At 28.5% G+C, this 20,561-nt stretch overlaps 2 protein-coding genes across 9 annotated transcripts in view; one reads left to right on the top strand and one right to left on the bottom strand.

Moving 5' to 3' along the window:
• LOC149893954 (NACHT, LRR and PYD domains-containing protein 3-like) overlaps positions 1-16,137 on the top strand; it is a 38,790-nt gene extending 22,653 nt beyond the window's left edge. For 6 of the 8 annotated variants that reach the window (XM_090076521.1, XM_090076519.1, XM_090076523.1 and 3 more), the window contains 2 exons: positions 8,239-8,268; positions 15,394-16,135. In XM_090076521.1, the coding sequence (XP_089932647.1) occupies positions 8,239-8,268; positions 15,394-15,977 (614 nt within the window). In that variant the 3' untranslated portion in view covers positions 15,978-16,135. Of the gene's footprint in view, positions 1-8,238; positions 8,269-15,393 lie in introns of all 8 variants that reach the window. The other 2 variants (XM_090076526.1, XM_090076527.1) reach the window with 1 other exon arrangement.
• LOC145184897 (uncharacterized) lies at positions 12,045-14,360 on the bottom strand. Its single transcript, XM_090076748.1, has 2 exons — positions 12,716-14,360; positions 12,045-12,505 (listed from the first exon to the last, which is right to left on the bottom strand). Exons 1-2 carry the CDS (start codon positions 14,222-14,224, stop codon positions 12,152-12,154), a joined length of 1,863 nt encoding a protein of 620 aa, XP_089932874.1. The 5' UTR covers positions 14,225-14,360; the 3' UTR covers positions 12,045-12,151.
• Positions 16,138-20,561: the final 4,424 nt, after the last annotated feature.

Consider the following 20,561-nt stretch of genomic DNA (forward strand, 5'->3'; position numbering starts at 1 on the left):
ATTGAATTGAAAGTTTCAAAATGTTTAGTCAAATATAAATACTATTTTTAAAATGGTTAAATGACAAGTATGCTTGGGGGACGCTTTCTTATCTGGAACCACATGTGCCTATGTAAAAAAATAATTGACATCAAATGCCAAGGAGGAATAATTGGGGATAGCTACGTTATCTGTAATGTATGTGCAGGTATTAAGTTGTTGATGTTTCTAATGTTTTTTTTCCCTTACTTGAGCTCTAATACTTTCAACATAAACACATTTTGTGTTAAAAATACAACATGACACTATTCAATCATATCCAATCTTAAATACTTGCTCTAACCTTAAGCATTTTTCAAAGAAAAAGCTAAATTCATTCAATTGCATAAATCTATAAATTTTAGAAGTTATTTCATACAATATTCAAATTTTTTGAACTAGCTGTAGCTCCAAAAATGCAATGCTTAATCATCAATAATATGCAAGAAATTTATTGCATATTACTTAAACTTATTACATAGTAATATTTTTGTAAAGACATTGATGTATTCATATGCAAAAATCTATATCATAAGATAAAATTGTAAGAATAAAATTTAAATTACAAGAAATTTATATTATAGGGGAGACCGTTTAGACTTCAGATAATTTTAAATGAAACTGACCTGATTTAATAATTATTGCCCTTTTTTAAACAAATTTTGCTACATAGTTACAGTCTGATAGCTATACGCATCCATAAATCTTAACAATTATAAATCTTTATTCAGCCACATCAGTATTGCTGTCTTCAAACTCATCATCGTCAAGGTTGTTTGTACTATCATTAGAAGAAATTTTTTGGTCATTCAAGTGAGACTTGTAACTTCAGGTGACTGAATCAACAGGTTAATGAGGTTTCATTAATGATGAGAACCAATCAGGTCCTGTAGACTTCTATTCCTCCCATTTTTATGGATACTTTATACATTTTCTACCCAAATATTCAATAGCTAAATGTCTTTTTGTTTTTTTTGTGAGACCATGGAACATTGTTGAGTGTTTAATTAAGTATCAGCTTTGAACAGTCTACCCCAGTGGAGTGTATTGAAAAAAATTAAATGAATTTTTCCTTCTAAAGAAAAGAGCCCAAACTATGGCAGGTAATGTAATTAGGAACTGAATGTTTTAAAACTATAGTCACAGGTCCAACATATCAACCATAGACAATATTGTTCTAGTGTCAATAGGATGGCAGATTTAAAAGTGTCCATGGTCTCCCTGTGTCTATAGTCTACCTAGTCTCTCCTAGATTCCTTTAAATTTTTGTAAGAGTTTCAATATAGATATAGAATTAATTTATAGAATTTCATTATTTCATTATTTAGGTTGCTGCAAAATTTCCCCAACAAAAAAAGATAATTTAGTTGGTAGAGGTAAATTTTTAATTGTTTATAAGTAACATTTTTATAAAAGTTTTTTCAAAGTTTATTACAATTTACTTATGGTAGATATATAAGTTGATAATTATATGATAAGTATATAAAAATAAGTTTTAAACTATTAAAAGCTTTTTTAGCAACTAAGTTTGTTTTATACTTTTAGAAAGATAACACTAATTAGTTATGTAAAAACGCTTGCTAATTATCCACAGGGTTATTAATTTTGGTAAATAATTAAGAAGAATAATGTAGTAACCAATTAAAAAGAAAAAAACTTGAAAAGATAAGAAATTAAACTCACTTTTTGGATATCTCAACCAAAAAACCTTTTTCTCGACTAGGCACAAGTTATTAGAGGGAAGAATCACTACAGCACACAAATTATTTAGCTTTCACTATAGCACCCAAATTATTAAACATTAAAGGGTTTTAATTTTATTACTCTTAAAGTTAAAGTAATTAATAATTCAAAAATAGAATATTTTGTTTTAGGAATCCAAAAAATGACAAAAGAAAAAGTAGAGGAAATTGCTTCTTCTCTCTTACTTAGATCAATATTTTCTGGTCAGGATTGGCAATACTAATTGGATGTTTAGGTTTAATTTTTTAAATATGTTGATATAACAAGTCTGTTCTGTTATATAATTTATACTCAGGGCAGGTGAAGCTTTTTAGTTATAAAAAGGCAACTCACCTGTAAAAGAAATGATGTGTATATTTGTGTGTGTGTGTGTGTGTGTGTGTGTGCGCGTGTGTCTGCGTAATATATGTATATATATATGATAAATATAGAAAACTAAAGGTAGTAGAAGCTTGGATGATCACATTAAAAATAAATATAATTAGAAATAAATTTGAAAAACAATATGTCAATGCATTGACTTTTAGGTGTACAGTTACAGACATGATTTATTTATTGCAGGAAGACAAAGTAAAAGTAGGTTAAGTTGCATATTTTTGAAAGTTTTTAAGATTTTAATCAAAGATAAATTAGTCAAAGATAAATGCGCTAAAATGTAAATGGTTTTTTAAAACTTGTTTTATCTACAAGAAAATTTATGTGATCAAGAACTGATTGATTTGTTAAGTGAGGACCAACAACACTAACTATTTAATGCTTTGGCTAAAACATAAAATTCTATAAAAGTAAATTTTAAGTTTGTGTTCTTTAGTGCATCATCTAATAATAAATTTGAAGTATATTTGTAATGTAATAGTAGCTTGGTTCAAATATCTTTTAAGAATTCGAAAATTCATTGTATAACAGTAAGTATAACTAAAAAAAGATTCATTGTATAACTAAATGAAAATGAAGAGCCACAGTGTTTAAAGTTTTCAATCAATTCAGAACAATTAAAAATATTATTTTCCACTACAATATCTGGCCACCAGAGTGTTGTTACATCAAATGTGAAAAGTATTATTAATCAAAATAAAGAAGCTAAAGAGTTATTTAAAGATTTTACTACTGAGCAGATTGTTGCAAAAGTACGTTATAAAAAAATGAAGTTTTTCTACAGAAAACTGTATTAGATATTTTATATATATATATATATATATATATATATATATATATAATTTTCAAGTTTTTGTTTTTAATCAATAAATCGTTATGATCTCTCATATAATATGTTAAACCTCTCATAATTTTTTTTTTTAATCAAATGAGAAATATGTTTTTACTTCTGTTAATTTTGTATATTTCATTTTTGTGATGTTAGTTCACATAAATCTTTTAAAAATTGCTTTTGATGTAAACTTAAAACTATTACTTTAAAACGTTAATAGATTTTAGATTTACCCATTTAAAGTTCTTAATTTAAAACATGACATTTCGTAAGTACCGAAAATCCCATTATAATGAGGGATGGATCATTTATTTTTCAATAAACTAAAACAAGAGGTGTAAGGGTTACATTTTTTTCAATAATGTATACTTAATTAAATTATGAGCAATCCATTTCTGGGTACGTTTATTTTGCAAAAATTATTTTTCATGATATTATCCCGAAATCCAGTCAAGTGTGGCTTAATCTAATAATTTAAATTACCTAAAACTGAAGCGTATATAAATCTGATATAAATAAGATATTCTAAACAATCATACGCCACCACAATATATTTTCTCTATAGAAACTTATTTAATAGTTAAAGTTTCTTGCCTGTTATAGCTGAAATAAATAATACTAAAATGATATTTATAATACATTTGACGTTGACTTATGACGTAGTGCGATGCTTGAGATCAAATCTCTGCTTAACCGGGCACGTCATCCTCTTTTTGAGGCGGTTTATAAAGACTGTTACCTTACGTGTTGTATATAAAATTACAAATGTATCCGATACAAAACTAAAATGCTCATTTAAATAAGTATAGCTGAGATATAGGTAGAGGGGCGGCTGTAGGAACGAGTATCTTCAGAATCTTAAATAAAATATATTCAGTTTACAAGGTTCTTCAGATTTATTTGACCTAAATTTTAGGAATCTAATTAGGCCTGTAAATATTACCTTTTGGCGTTGTGATAAAATTTCTGTTTTCAATCAATTTTTGGACACCATTCCACACCTCTCTATAGAAAAACACTAGCTGTTCACTTTCTGTTTCTAATTTACTGGTTGCGTAATGTGCACATACGCATGAGCTGAGGCTTTTAAATACCTAAAAGAATTGCTACTAGGGCCGAACCTGTTTTAAACATCCTTATCAGATCCAAAAAATAAGTCCCTCGAATTTTAAATAGGTCATAATCCAACGCCAACTCAATTTTTCGCATTTTTTTCTTATTGTTGAAACTCTAAACTTTTGATATTTTTAAAATAACTATTTTTCCAAAAGAAATATAATTAGATTATTACTAGGATTGGCGTTTTTTCTAAAATTTTGACATAAAATAAACAAAAAATCATAGTTTTTATTAGAGTTCGGTATTGCAACCTTTGTGTTCTCGGTAATGCAACTTTTCAATATATCCATTTTACTGTTAAAATTGTATTCCTTGTTGACGGTAAACTATTCTATTATCTTTCATACCAAATGTAAAGGAATCCAACACCCATTTCCATTATTACATTTTTACAAAATAAAATTTGTGGTTTTTTTAGTTTTTTCAAGAAAGTTATAACTCAAGTATAATTAGTAACAAGTTATAGACGGTTTGAGAAAAAAAAAAATTCATGATAAATTATGTTTTTGGGGTTATATGATAAAGCTGATCACTACTTTTTTAGGGGTGATTGACTCCTATTAATGTTTAAAATCATATCAGAACAAAAGTTTAACCATCACCCTAACTTTTCCTATAAAATGTAACAAAACATTAAAACTTCGGTACTGCAACGCGCCGTTAAATTGGAATGAAAGCGCAAGGTTGCATTACCGAACAAGTTTACACATACTGATGATGATGATGATGATGATGATGATGATGATGATGATGATGATGATGATGATGATGATGATGATGACGGTGGCGATGATGATGACGGTGGCGATGATGATGATGACAGTGGCGATGATGATGATGACGGTGGCAATGATGATGATGATGGCGATGACAATAATGATGGTGATGATGATGATTGATGATTGATGATGATGATGACGATGGCGGTGATGATGACGATGGCGATGACAATAATGATGGTGATGATGATGATTGACGATGACGATGACGATGACGATGACGATGACGATGACGATGACGATGACGATGACGATGACGATGACGATGACGATGACGATGACGATGATGATGATGATGATGATGATGATGATGATGATGATGATGATGATGATGATGATGATGATGATGGCGATGGCAATGACGATGACAATAATGATGGTGATGATGATGATGATGATGGATGATGATTGATGATTGATGTTGGTGTTTTTATGATAGCAAGCACTCACTACAAAAAAATTGCGAGTTTTTCATTGAACTTACTTCTAAACAATAATAATAAAGGTACTAATGTAATAAATAATAAAAACAAAAATAATAATAAAATCAATAATAGTAATGATTTGTTAAGTTAAAATTACTTTTCCACTGAAAAAAAACGAAATAACAAAAGAATGATGGCCACCAAAAACTTGTTATCTTTAACATATGCAGTGTAATAAAGTTAGAAAAAATACTTTAAAGGAGGATAAATTATTCAATATTTAAAAGATGTTTCTCATACAATATAAAACAATTTTAAAAGAAAAATGTTTTAAAAAATGTTGCATTTTTGTTTTCATGTAAACAGGGTCTTAGTATAATCAACAGTTTGAGATTCAAAGAAATTGAGTTTTGAAATTTTGTACTACAAAAGTTTGATTTAAATATCTAAAAAGTTTTTATCTTTAATTTATGTTAAATGTATATTTTTCAAATACTTATTTCTCTCTGCAGCTCAATATTACTGGAAGAACATCCCAAACATTTTTTATGTGGCTTTTAAAATCATGCAGTAGTTCTAGAGTAAAATGACTTCATGCTTTTTCAGATTGAACAAGTGGTTTTAGCTTATTGCAGTTTTTAGTTAAAATAAAAGACTTATTAGGCTTTTAATAAACATTTTAAATGTTTATTAAAATATTTTAATAGCATTCGCGAATACTATTTTGAAAAATTTTTTCATACAACTTTGTTATTTATTATGTAAAACTAATCTTTCTTCAAGTGAATTAAGCGGTTTTTTTTAGTTTAAAGATCGCAGTGTTTTTAACACACTTGTTGCTTATTTCAAAGTTTATTTAGTCAAAATTAGAGCAAAACAGAAATATTATGTGAAAATTTTAGATGAGGTAATAACTTTTTTCTTCACTCTTGTACTTGTATTTTTTGAATAAAAGTATTTAATATCTATAATTAGATTAATTTTATATGTATATATATATATATATATATATATATATATATATATATATATATATATATATATATATATATATATATATATATATATATATATATATATAAGATATAATTTTTATATATAGATATAAAATTATTGTTTTTCCCTTCAATTTAACTTTGTTAAATTGAAAAAAAAGTTATATTTTGGGCTGTGACAGATGTTTTAACATCTCTTATTGCTCAAAAGATCATTTTTCTGCTTCAAAATTGGTGACAAGGTTGTTAACTTCAAACATTTGGTTATAGTTTGTTTGTTCAAATATAATATTCAATAAAATTCCTTTATTAGAAGTTAAAAATAGTTTCATCAATGTTAAAGCAAATTCAAGTTAATTAAAGTTAACTTAGAAATAATGTAATCAATGCCATCTCAATTTATTCAGTTAAAGTTACGAAAAATATTTTTAAGTCTTTTTTTTTTAAAACTTTAAATCGCAACTTGTTTTTAAAAAATGCTTTTAAAAAATGGTTTTTAGAAGAACAGTTTTTGAAATAATTTAAAAATTAAAAACATGATAAAAAGAAAATCTTTTAGCTTAGCAGTGTAAAATAAGTTTAATATGCATGCTCCAATCAATAACTGCCACAGAGAAAATCAAATAATTTATATTTTGATTTTGTTAACATCTTTTTGATGTTTTCTTATTCTGCTTTAAATGTTATATTTTTATTGTTTCAAATTTATGTTGATGTTTACTTTATATGTTGTATTATTTCCAGTAAAAAGTACTACTACACATTATTAAATAAGATGTCTACTCATCAACTTTGAATAAATTAAGATTAAGTAATTTTTTTAAGTTAAATTTTAGGTAATTAATTTCTAAATAATTTAACTCCCTTATATAAAGTTGTATAAAGTGAAAGTATAAAGTTATTTTCCTTTTAAGTGTTTATTACAATTTACAAGATTTACAAAATTTAAATTGTTTATCCTCCTTTAAAATATTAAAAATTCTGTAGATGCTTAAAATAAACTAAATCACTTGGTAATAAGACGTTTTTAAAAAAGCATATTTACCAGCATTTTCAAAAAATGCTCCTTTAAAAAAAATTTCAGACATGAACATAACATATATCTGTTAATCATATTTATATGCATTTTATTTTAAAAATGAAAAGTATCTGTTTTTGCTTCAAGATTCTTAAATTTATGTCAAAATGAATAAAATAATAAAAAAATATTAATTTTTAAAAATAGATTAAAGTAAGCGTTTAAACGGTATGCACAGTTTAAAGGTAGTTATATTGTTTTTGACCATAAAAAATTTAACACCAATTTTTGACTTTATTACACGACCAGAATTTTTTTTTTTTTTCGATCATAGAAAAATGCCAATTTTGACTTTTGAAGATTACAAGGCCATAACATAATTAAAATTTTGGAAAAAAATGTGTATTCCTTATTACCAAGAAATGAATAAGTATTGATATGTAAATGTATGCAATATATAATATAAATCCTTTTTGATCTTTATTTGGAAATCGACTTATAAAAGCGTTCCAGAGGCAGGAGGCGTTTTTAAATTTTTGTAGTTTCTCTACCATTTTAATGTTTTTGACCATAACGTGGTCTCTTTAACGAAGTCAAAAGGTTATTAACAAAATGCCATGTTAAGAATATCTTAACAAAATATTAATGTTAGTCTTAATTTTTTGATGCTTCTATTTTATTTTGTAAATTTTTCAATGATTAGTTATACTTCAGTTAGAAATGATTTTTTTCTCTTTTAGCTAGTAAATAGAGTTTAATATAATGATATTAATTACTTATGCCGAAAAATATCAATTAACAAATTTCATTTTTTGAATTTTTGACGAGCCACAAGATAAACGATTTAAATTTATTTCCCCTTCCTTTTTTTGTTTTCATTTCTAATTAAATAAGAAGTTTTTTATATAATAAAATTTGATACTTTTTTTCGTAGATTTTCTACTAAAAGCTCGTCCGCGTAGTGGTAAGAATTATTTATTATTTTAATTTGTTTAAGGAAGATTTTACGTGATCATTCTTTTAAAAATGCGATTGCTTTATTTTCGAGAACATATCTTCGGTTCGTTTCCGCGCCACAAATTTAAAATAATTGATGAATTCGACTACTTTTATTCTCTCATTTGCAAAATACCATTGAGCATTTCTAGATAAAAATGATCTGTTTTCTATAAAAACACGGAAAAAAAACTCTTTTAAAGAAAGTTTCAATAGCTGAAGGGAAATAGTGAAGATTTTTATGACGTGAGTTTTTTCGGTCTGTTTTACGAAGAAAATGGCTCTCATTACTTTCAGTATATTGTAAAGATTCAGTATTTTACTAATTATAGTGTAAATGATTTTATTATCAGTTGTGTTTGTTATCTAGTTAGATGGATTGATTTGTCAGTTTTATTTGATAGCCTCGTTCTGTGATAAACTTTAGTTTTCACATATTTTCTTTTTTCTGAGGTTTCCTTTTCAGTGTCAGTTTTATTACTTTGTTAAATTGTGAGAAAATAGTTATTAGTTATCAATTAGTTACGTATCAATAGGTAGAAGACAAATTGTAAATGTTTATATTGAAAAACACTCCTTTTCCTTGTAAATTTGAAACCGTAAACATTAATTGAAGTATTGCTCGTGTAGTTTGAACTTAAAAAGAGTTGATTTTATGCTTTCACTCATTCGTTGAAATTCTTTTTGAAAATCAGTTTTCACTGTGACAAAAGACCATCAGCAACATTTTGAGAAATAAAGTTATTTACACTTGTGATTTACTTTTCTAGCCTTTGAAAATTGACTTCGTTCGACAGTAGATCAACTCTAGAGGGCGATACAGCCAAATAACCTCCTATTCTAGTTTTATGTAAACTCTTTTGTCTAAACAACTTCTCTCTAAAAACACCCCTCCCCCACCCACCTCTTCTCACCTTTAAAGCTTTACGGAAATGTCTCCCTTCAGCATATTAGAAGTGGAAAAAAAAATTAGAAAATCAACTTAAAAATATCCATTTCTTTAAAAATAAATTCTTCCATTATTTAGAGACTTCATTTTGCATAATTGAAAACCCACAATATTAAAAACAAGAAGGTCATTGCAGTCCCTTTTAATCAAAAGTTGCACCCTTCTTACCCTGCTAGAATAATAAGTATAAATTATTGCTCTGGAAGGATGTTTAGCTGATGTTGACCTGCTGACATTGATTTTTTGAAAATTACAAAAACAAATTGTGTTAGTAAAGTCGCAGCTAACAACAAGCATTAAGAGTTATTACAACCGTAACAACGCTTTAAGTTAAACATCAGTCGTTGACATTTTCATCGCTTCATTCACCTCGGCCCTAAGTTCATAAAGTATAAGTGAAAAAAAATGTTCGAAATTGAATATTAGTAACAGAAAGCACCACTTAAAAAATAGGATATTAGGTTAAAATAAATAGATAAGATAGGATAGTAGCTCCTTTTTCTCCTCTCAGTCAAGTCTCTAGTTATTTATTCTCTTGTAAGCAATTTCTTTCGATAAAGAAAAATAAGTTTACCGCTAAAATAAAGCACATCGCTTTTGTTTCGACTCGAACAGTTCTATTCTCTATTTTTATCGACTTGTTGAACTTAATTGTTCCCTTTAAAAACGACGCTTTGAATCTGAACTCAAACTCGGCTTTATTTATCATGCAGTTTTCACCTCCTGAAAATGTAACAAGAGTTTTAAAAGATGAGTTTTTGGTATCAAAGTTTTAATGTTTCAATTGAAAGTTACTTTAAGAAATTCTTTTTTACATTTAATATATGAGGGGTGTAAGGGAAAACAGAATGTGATTTTTTAGAAATTTCAAAAAGTATATTTGGCGACTTTTTTAAAAAATATTTGGTGTATGGCTGTAAAGAGCTGAAATGATCTTTTGATAATTCTAGAACTTTTTGTAGCAGCAGCGAGACAAACCCTGTTTTTAAGTCTTAGAGAATATTTTTAATCACTTATTTCAATTCATCGTTTAGGATTTTACGCTTTGCAGTTAATACATAAGCTTGTGTCCAATGTATACTATATGCGGACAGCAATATTTAAAAATCTACGAAAATTGATGTTAATCTCTATTACCTTTAAAATAAAACAGAAATCTATTTTGTAATAAAGTTGCAAAATATAGTCGATTGCAAAATATAGTCGAAAGAGATATAATGGCTCCCTTGGGATTATAATATGCAATATATAGGAAATGTTTGAAATACCTTATGTTTAATGATACTATTACGATATTAACGATATTATTGTTTAACGATAATATTACGTTTAATGATGAAATGAAACAATTTATGTAGAGAGTTGAACAAATCAGACTTTAGCAAGTTTTTTTTTTTTGTTTTTTTTTGTTGTTGTTGTTTCTGGTTTTGGTTTCTGTACTTATTCAATATGTGGTCTTCTTTAGTCAGACTGACTACTTTTCTTATGATATTGATCTAAATTTAAAAATGAAAAGCCTCATTTTAAAATTTCACTTATAAATAACATTTTTTACCTGCATTCTGTATATTATGACTTTTTTGGTTAACAGAAGCAAACTCTTCTGTTAACCAAAAGTCTCTGATAACTTTAGATAGAAAGATAAGAATTGAGTTATAGATTTTTTTATTATAATGTAAAAATTTCTCTATTTTTACAAAATTGAAAGCAAGTATTTTTTGTTTGTTTAAAATACTAAAAAAAAGTATAAAAGCTTCAATCGCATTCTTACTTTTAAGAATTGTCATAAGATGCTCTAAATATTCTCAGGAAAAATGAGAATAAAAAGAATATAGAGATTTTCAGGAGAACTGAGAATATGTAAAGCGTAACAAGATAAACTGAGCCAAGAGAACGAATGCAAACTGTAGTTCCACATTCCACATTCGAGTTTTCAATTACAACTAAACCCTCACTCTGTTTGATGTTTTCGAACAACTCTGTGAGCGAACGGACGTTTTTCAAATGAAAACATCGCCGCAGGAGTTGAGTTGTTTCATTGATAAAAATCGCAAACTTCTGAACGGTGTGAAAGAAGTGTTTGGGTAAAAAATTTTCAAAAAACACAAAAAAACACAAATCTGCACCATACATCACCAAATTTTCTGAAATTTGGCACAAATGTTTAGAAACATAACTTAGGAAAGACTGTAAATTTTTTTTATAAAATTCTAATCCGTTTAGGATTTACAGCAACTTGAAGTTTGTTTTATTTTGACTGAAAAATGAGGGGGGAAAAGTGCCAAAAATGTTTCTGTTTATTATTACCCTTATATGGTGCTTTTAGTAATGCTGTGATTCTGAAACTTGGTACCAAAAGAGCTTAAAACCTGCTAAGTCCGAAAACTTTAGTTTTGTATCTCTCGAAGCAAGGCAATGTAGTTTATTCTAGGATTCATAAAATGTACCTAATAATGACAATAAAAAAGGGCATTGACAATTATAGCTATAAAAAAAATCTGACTAATAGAAAAAAAAATTTATCTTTATTTTTTTAAAGATAAGATGTATATCAACTTTACGAACCAATTTTTTTTTGGCCTTACGTTTACTTGAGGAGTTATTAAGGTTTGATATGAACACCAAATTTTTTGAAATTTTAGGCAATCTATCCCAACTTTCTGTAAATAAACCAAATTAGAAATTAATAGTTTAGTAACTTAATTGTTTTTATTAATTTTTTAGAACAAAATAATAAGGTATAAAAAACCTTTTGAAAAATGAATACTTAATTTAAGTGATTTAATATATGCTTTTCATTCACATTATTTATAAATTGTACAAAAATAAAAGATTAAAAAAAAGTATGGATAGGACATACCAGACTCAACAAACTTGAAAGTAGTTTAAATATAAAAAATCTCTATTTCCAAAGGAAAACAATTTTTTTCAAGTCGTCCTTGGCTAAATAGTAGCAAAGCCCTGTTTTTGTAGTTGGTACTTCAACTTTGCAAATGATGTGGACATCTGGAACCCAGCATTGGCTATCTACTGGTGGCCATTTAAACAACCGTGCAGGACCATTTGGACACATAAATTTGACAAGCACATCTTTTTCTTCTAGATTAATGTCTTCAATGACTCCTATCCACCACTTTTGCTCATAGGAAACACAGGCATAATCACCTGGTACTAAGTTTACAGTTGTTACAGGGATGTTTCCAAAATCATGAATGAAAGCAAAATCTTCATCAACACTGCATAGCTTTGCCCCTATCTAGAAAAAAAAAGCAACATATATTCGGTTTTACTTATTTTGTTAAACATGTTTTATTAAAAGCATTAAAAAAATTGAAAGTCCAAAATAAAACAAAAATACTTTTGACGATGATTCCACACAAATAAAAAATCTATTCGAGTTTATCAATAAAAATTATGCATGTTTTTTAAAGATTATAAAAGGTATATTAAATACATATATTTTAACCTTTTGATGGCCAAGTGGTACAAACTGATGGAAACTACGTGTTCCAGGTATGGTATTTGCAGTATCCATTCGTTCCTTAAGAGTGTTTCTCACCAAAGTTAAATCTTCTGATGATATATAAATGAAATGTACACCTTCAATGTTTTCATTGCAAAATTTGAACATTGCTTGTGGAGATAGAATATGATTACCCATATCTCTTTGCAAGCTTGCTAGTGTTGCTAAACGTTTGACTGTACCACCTATCCCATCACAAGGTTGCTTACCGTGACTAGTTGCAAAAAAGTTCCATTTAGCAGAAAGACCATAATCTTCAAGATGGAAACAAAGATTCAAAATATTTTTACAATTCTTATATTGACCTGCACACCCATCGGAAAAGTATTCAATATTTTTTATTTCAGGTAGATTGGTTTTAATATCATTGATGACAATATCAATAATTTTGTAAACCATGTTCACATCATGTGTCATATCATCTGAAACAATACAATAAGATTTGTGATTGAGAAAACCTTCTTTTTTGAAATAGATAATCACAGGATGTAGTGTACATTGTAAATTTGTCCAATGAAAGCTTTGTACTTCATCCTGAACTACAAATTTATAGTTTTCTGAAAAATCACCCAGAAATAATGCTGTTAACTCATTCATATCTTCCTTTCTTGATCTCAGGTATGATGCTTGACTCTTAGCTAAATATGAGTGTGGTGCAAGTTTAGTCAGTTTTTTACATACTAATTCAATGTATTCAGACACTGGCTCTTTATTAGGTGTTAAGTTTGACCTATCTGTTGTTGTCCACTGATCAAATTCTACTTCATCATCGTCTTCAAACTCTCCAATTAAATTATAAAGTTTTTCAACCAATGCATTTATAGTTGCTGGGCATCTTTTACATTTACGCATCATACAGTCTTTATTAGTCATGTCACATACAATATAAGGAAACAGATCTTTGTATGTCACACCAAGAGGATGTAAAAGCAGTTTTAAATTCTGATGAATAGCACAGACGCATACTGAATGTGTTCCTGAAGCACCAGCAGTAATACACCATTTTGGTCGCAATGTGCAAAACCTTGAAAACCCTATTTTTATTTCTGGGTTCATGGTTTTGAAAGCAACAAATAATTCCTTTAAATTACTTAACAGCAAACGTTTTTGCATGTGAACATTTTTCTTTATGCTTACATAATCCTTTTTACCAGGCATTATACGACTATATTCATCATCTTCATAAAAAGACTTGACCAGTTGAACTGTTACATTTGGAAGAACTTTCCCTAATTTAGGATTAGGCATGGCTAAAATACCTTTTTCTAATGCTAATTTACGTGCAGTTCGAGCTACATAGTTTGTTACATGTAATGTTTCAGAAACTTTTTTTATTGACCAGTCAGTTGAAGCAAGTGTTGTCAGTTGTATTTTTTTAGATGTTGGTGTGGACTCTGCAATTTTATTAGCTAACAATACCATCATGTTATCAAACAAGTTTGCTTTTTCCATATACTCATTACCGAAACTTGACTGTTCTTCAAAACTTTCTTCTGATATATTAAGGGAGGTGGCTACTTTTTTTTTAATGAAAAAATAAAAACTTCTTCAGAAAAATTGAAAAACCAAAACATCAATAACTCCTCAGCAAAACATAAGGCCAAAACAAAATTGGTTCGTAAAGTAGATATATGTCTAATCTAAAGAAAATTACAACCAAAAGTTTTTTCTATTAGTCAGATTTTTTCTAGAGTTATAGTTGTCAATGCTCTTTTTTATTATCATTAGTTGGTGCGTTTTGTAGATCTTGAAATAAACTATATTTTGTTGTTTTGAGAGATACAAATCTATAATTTTCAGATTAAACAAGATTCAAACTCCTTTGGTACCAAATTTTAGCTTTGCAAAATTACTACAAGCACCTTATAATGGTAATAGTAAACGGACACATTTCCGGTACTTTTCCCCCCTCATTTTTCAGTCAAAATCTAACGAACTTTAAGTTGCTGTAATTCTTCAAGGGATAAAAAATTTTTGAAAAAAATTCACAGTCTTTCCTAACTTACATCTTTACACTTTTGTGCCAAATTTCAGCGAATTTGGTGATGTAGGGTGCAACCCTTTGTTTTTTGAAAAATTTTTACCCGTTTACGATTTTGTTGTTATGTGTCATGTAGTTGTTAAAATTAGTTTTGAGCAGATTATATTTCTATTAGGTTGGATTTTAGAGAAAAAGCGATAAAAAGCTCAGTTAATTCAATTACTTAATGTCTCTTTGCCTTAAGTTATAAATTTGAAATGTTTTAGTTTCTTTTTAAAATGAAATAGCGCGCTTTTTGATTCTTTTAGCCAAGTTTCTGATTGGCTTATATGTTATTCGTATTTCTATTGGTAGAAGCGCAACCAAAGTTTGAAATTTGCGTACAACAAGTTTTAAAAAATATTTTGATTCTGTATTTCGCAAATTTTTTTATTTGTTTAACAAATATTTAATAAATAAAAAATAATTTTAAAAATAATTTGTGATCTTTTGGACTGTTTTAATCTCTTTGATATAAAAGATAATATCCGCTTCATATTTATTAATTACGATATTGTGTTTTCAAATTTTTCAAATTTTATCTTGATTAATTATTGTTGCAAACAAATAATATTAATATGTTATTCTTTTTCATATGAAGGTCTTTCTTCAGTTGATCGAAAGTTGTTCTTGGAATGCTTCTTTGAAGCGCAGGCGTCGATTACAGAGGACTTGAAAAAATCAATTAATGAACGTCGGTGGGGGATTGTTATAAAAGATGGAAAAACTGCTATTGAAGTTTCACATGAGAAATATTTCATGCAGAAATTTTTTGACGCAGGATGCAAGTTGAACCATTTATGGGTTGATAAAAATATTTTATCTGAGGATGAGAAAAAACTTATTATTTTATGTTCGACCAACGTTCGTGATGTCAATTTAAATCATCCAGTGAAGATCGATGGATGGACACCGACACATAAAATTGAATGGTTGCGGATAAGCACCCATTATACTTTCGTATCAAAGAACGAGTTCGAAGGTTTCTTCCTTCCGTGGATTCGACTCGCTGATGAATTAAATCTTTACCTTCACGACGACACGAACTTCATCGACGATATTTGCGAATGGCTTCGTGATACGAGTTTCAGGAGGTTGATGATTTCTACCGACAACTGTGGAGAATGTTTTAATAACATCGAAGAGTTTAAAGAAAGAAACACGAAAAAATTTTTAAAATCTTAAAAAATAAATACAACTGTAAATATGTAAAAAGTATATGTAATACAAGAAAGTTTTTATAACATCGAAGAGTTGAAAAAGTTGAAATGATACGAAATACTTTTTATTGTTTAAATAATTTTAATATGTTAAATAAAAATGTTAAATGTATAAGTAAATACAAGAATTATTTATATAATGAAATGTTAAGTAATTTTAAAAATAAAAAAAAACAATTTTCTTATAAAACATAAAAAGTGGGAAAAAAATGGAACGATTTTCATTTTTATTTGGAGTTTTTGTTGCAAATAATTGTTATTTATTAAAACTTAAAGAAGTTTTTTTAAATTCTTCAGAAAATCACAGAAATATAGTAGAATGATAATAATGTAATAATAAAAATGGAAATATAAAATGATTAGCTTAGTTTTATTGTTGTTGTTAATGGTGATAGTTAAGAAAAAAAATCGAGTTTTTAAGATGAGATTCGAAATTTTTTGAGAACGAATTGTTTTCTAATCAAGTTTTTTTCAACTCTAATCATTTATATTAACTAATTTCATTTTTCATACAACTTACACAACACTTGCCGTTTCCATAGCAATTAAAATAACCTTAAGTGAAAAAAGTCTGAAAAAAATGTTGTTCAAGATAGGTCTCAAAGAGGTATGGGGCATACTCTAATTTCTAGAATGTCGATAATGATCTTGAATGAGGATGATTTGCAAAAAGTTTCTAACAAAAAATCCCGCCCCTGACCCCTAACTGCCCTATTCCTAGAACTACGTCTTCTAAAAGTCTAAAAATTTTTTTGGTTCTTCCAAAAACTAGATCGATATTTGTCGGTCAACTATTTGTTTTTGCTGTCTATCCTTATTTTTTTTTAAATAATTCTAATGTTCATAATTTCATCCTTGACTGATATCCATTAAATGTCTGACGTTTTTAGGAGTTGGGCTAATTAGGTCACTATTTAATGTCATTATTTTGTTTTTATTTACAGATTTTAGAGAGAAACGAGCACGCTGCTCAAAACGTAAGGCAATTAACAGTAATGAGCCAGCTGTTGTTTTTACGAGCAAGAGCAAATTTAGGATGTATTCATTGTTCCTTTTTATTAAAAGAACTTCCATCGAGAGAAATAGAAAAAAAAAAAAAAAAATGACAGTTATTTTTAGCACTACAATATAACGCTAAATTAGTAAAAGCAAAAAAAAAAATAATAGTAAACAACTTTAAGGCAAAGTGTCGTCATTTTATTTATCATTCTATTTCGTTAAATGTTAATTATTATAACACATTTATTACATATTTTCGTCTGTTTAAAAGTTTAATAAATTTTCAATATTACTTTTTTGCATCTTGCAAAAAAACAAAAAAGTATATTTAATTCAAGAATTGCTTCTTGAATTTAATATATTTTATTGTTCTTTGCAGGTTTAACACTTTAAACTGGTGAACCTGGAAAGAACAATAAAATATATTTAATTCAAGAAGCAATTGATTTTAAATTTGTCTCAAAGAACAAGAATTTGGTATTGACATTCCCATTGTTGCTTATACAGAACATGGATTCTTTGATTTAAAAGTTGTATAATAAAAAGTAATAACTCCATTGGTGATTTTTTTTGTGTGTAAAAAGTCTTTTAAGAACGAATAGAGTTCCAACTGCGTTATTGGTACTTTTAAGAATCATTGAGCCCATGATTAGGATGAATTACTGACGCCCCTGCTCTTGAGATTTATAAAACATTTCCAAATCATAAAAAAACTCTTGTAAAACTAAAATCATTAAAAAATGATCACGGTGAAATCTTTTAGGTTGCCGTAAAAGCAACCAGTTAACATTTATATTTAGATTTATCATAGTTAAAGAATTCCAGTTAATTAAAATTTCTTGATTTAACTTGAAATTTAAACATGTTTAGGACGAAACAAACATCGTTGGGTAACTGGCAGTACCTTGTAACCATCCGATCTTTGGTAAAGTTTGTCTTTCTCCTCAAAATAAAATTTCTCCGCGTTTTTTTATCTCGTCAGCCATGCATGCAAAACCAATGATGCGCTGTTTTTTCGATGTCATCAAACTATGTATACCTAGTTCCGTTGTGTAAGTGAAAAGAGAAGTTGTAATAGTCACTAATTTAGCTTAACCCTTGATGAGTATACTTCATCCAGAAACAGAAGATATATGAACATAAATGTTCATATGAAAGGTGATTATTGGAACCTTGGAATGATCAGGGTACATGGGTCTATGCCAGCAGAGAAATTTTGTGTAATTGACAAGAAACTGAAAGAATTTGGGCTAAGTTTTGCCTGTGATATTATTGCAGTAACCACAGACGGAGCTGCTGTAATAAAAAACTTTGGTAGCTCAATTTTACCGGACCATCAGCTCTGCCTCGCACATGGAATCCACTTGGCTGTCTGTGATGTTCTATATAGGCAATCTAGGAAAGAAGATAATGACACACCTGAGCAAGTCACTATTCTAGAAGAGGACTAAGAAGATGATGACAGAGATGAGGAAGGAGGATTAGAAGTTTCAGCAGAAGCAGGTGCATCAGCTCTTCCAATGATCAGGGAGGATGTCACAGAACTCATCAACAAGGTCAGAAAATGTGTCAGATTGTTTTGAAAGTCTCCAGTTAAAAATGACATGATTCTGCAAAAGCATGTCCAGTTTGAGTTTGGAAAGGAGCTGCAGCTAATCTTAGAATCTAAGACACGTCGGAACAGCTAACTAGATATGATTTCAAGATTTATTACCCTTAAGAAATGTATTCAAATTTCATTGATTGAGTTATCAAGCGATATTATGATTTCTGAGTCTAAACTTACCACCTAACAAAATCTAGTAAATGCTTTAGAACCAATCAAGGTTGGTGCTGAAGCACTTTGCAGAAGAGATTCGAACTTGCTCTCATCTGATGGCATTCTAAAGTTCATTTTCAAGCAGCTTAAAAAGCCAGAAAAACACCTTTAGTCAAGAGCTAGTTGACTCGTTTACTAAAAGAGTCACTGAGAGGAGGAATGCTATGTTAGTAAACTTAGTGAAATATCTGAATAATCTTGATGTCATTAATAGAGCAACTCATGACATTTTCAAAAATTCCATGCCAAAGAGAAATGCAGTTGCAACTAATGCATCAAGTTTGTTTAATCGTTTGTTTGAGCAAAAGAGAAGTGAGTCTATAGATGAGGAAAATTTGTCAGATAATGAAACTAGTCAGGAGCAAGTACAACAATTTACTTCCTTGTCACAATAGCTCGAATTCTCCATCAGAGAGACAGTCAAAGGGGTTTCACCAAAGAAATAAAAAATAGAATCAACTTCCAAACTAATGCTCAAAGAAATGGCTGTATTTGAGCTAACAAAAAAACGAACAAGCAACTTAGATTTGTTGCACACGCCTTTGAAGTCAATCCAAGTAACAAGTGTGGAGGCTGAAAGGTCATTTTCTGCAAGTGGTCTATTTGTCACTAAACTAAGGTCAAGGTTGAATAATGAAACACTTAATGCTTTATGTTTTTTACGTGCTTATTGTCTTAAGAAACGTCAAATTAACCATTAAAAAGACTTATTTGTTTGTTGCTCAGTTGTATTCAATGTATGGAATTCCCTAATACAACCGGAATTCCCTAATACAAACTTAAATGACATTTTTACAACTGCACCATAAAGTCGGTGGGAAAAATTATCAGATAAAAAAATAATTGTCAGATTTTTTTTTTTTTTTTTACAAATTTTTAATTTTCTTATAGTTAATGAAATTCTATCATTTATTAAGTCCCTTCATCAATCCAAACCAAATCTGAAACCGGGATGAATAAAACCAGATGAGACGCAGTATTTCATCCTCATTTGGATTTTTTTCCTGGGCTAAAAGAAAAACCAACAGCAAGATTATGTTTTTCATCAACGACCTGAAGTAAACAATGCTTGTGAAAGAAAAGTACCAGAAAGCAAAAGATTAAAAAACAAAAAATAAAGAAGTGACAAGCACCCAAAACGCAAAAAGCTCATAATATTAAGGTAAAATCATTTAGGAGGAATATTTTTGAAAAATTTCTTAAAACCAATGAAAAAGATTTAGAATTCTTCACTAGTTGCTCTTCCGAAATAATTCATCGTGATGATGAATGTTTCGGAACAAACAAGTTTTTTAGAGAACAGAAAAAGTCTTACTATCAGCGACGCAGTCACCAAAAGTCAAACCTGAGACAACTGAAGGAAGGTTGATATAAGGAGACGATGTCGGAATCATTCGGAATAAAGCTCTTTATGAGCATCAAAGTTCACTCAAGGGCTAAATCAGAAGAAACTCTTTTATTTAATGTTTACGAAGAACGAACCGTACGGAAACAATGCACAGCGTATCATTCTAAGCACGAAATAAAATCAAAGACGAAAATTAAAAGACAAACATAAAAAATAAAAAGTTTATTGATTTAATCAAAAATTTCAGGTATCAGAATCATCATTTCATCATTTTCATCAGAATCATCAGAATCATCTTTTCTTGCATTAAAACTTTAATACAACGATTTAAATTAGAAAAACTTGCTAGAAGAGAAAAATTTAGAACAGAAAAATCCAGATAC

Source organism: Hydra viridissima, unplaced genomic scaffold, assembly GCF_058129835.1.
Source record: "Hydra viridissima isolate aposymbiotic clone 2 unplaced genomic scaffold, HvirCarnegie_v1 scaffold_1, whole genome shotgun sequence".
Taxonomy (NCBI): domain Eukaryota; kingdom Metazoa; phylum Cnidaria; class Hydrozoa; order Anthoathecata; family Hydridae; genus Hydra; species Hydra viridissima.

What these genes read in the sequence shown, in the direction of transcription:
- LOC145184897 (XM_090076748.1), bottom strand. Translation starts at nt 14,224, where the DNA reads ATGGAAAAAGCAAACTTGTTTGATAACATGATGGTATTGTTAGCTAAT. An exon ending in TACCACTTGGCCATCAAAAG is followed by an intron (nt 12,506 to 12,715) that starts GTTAAAATATAT and finishes TTTTTTTTCTAG; the next exon opens with ATAGGGGCAAAGCTATGCAG.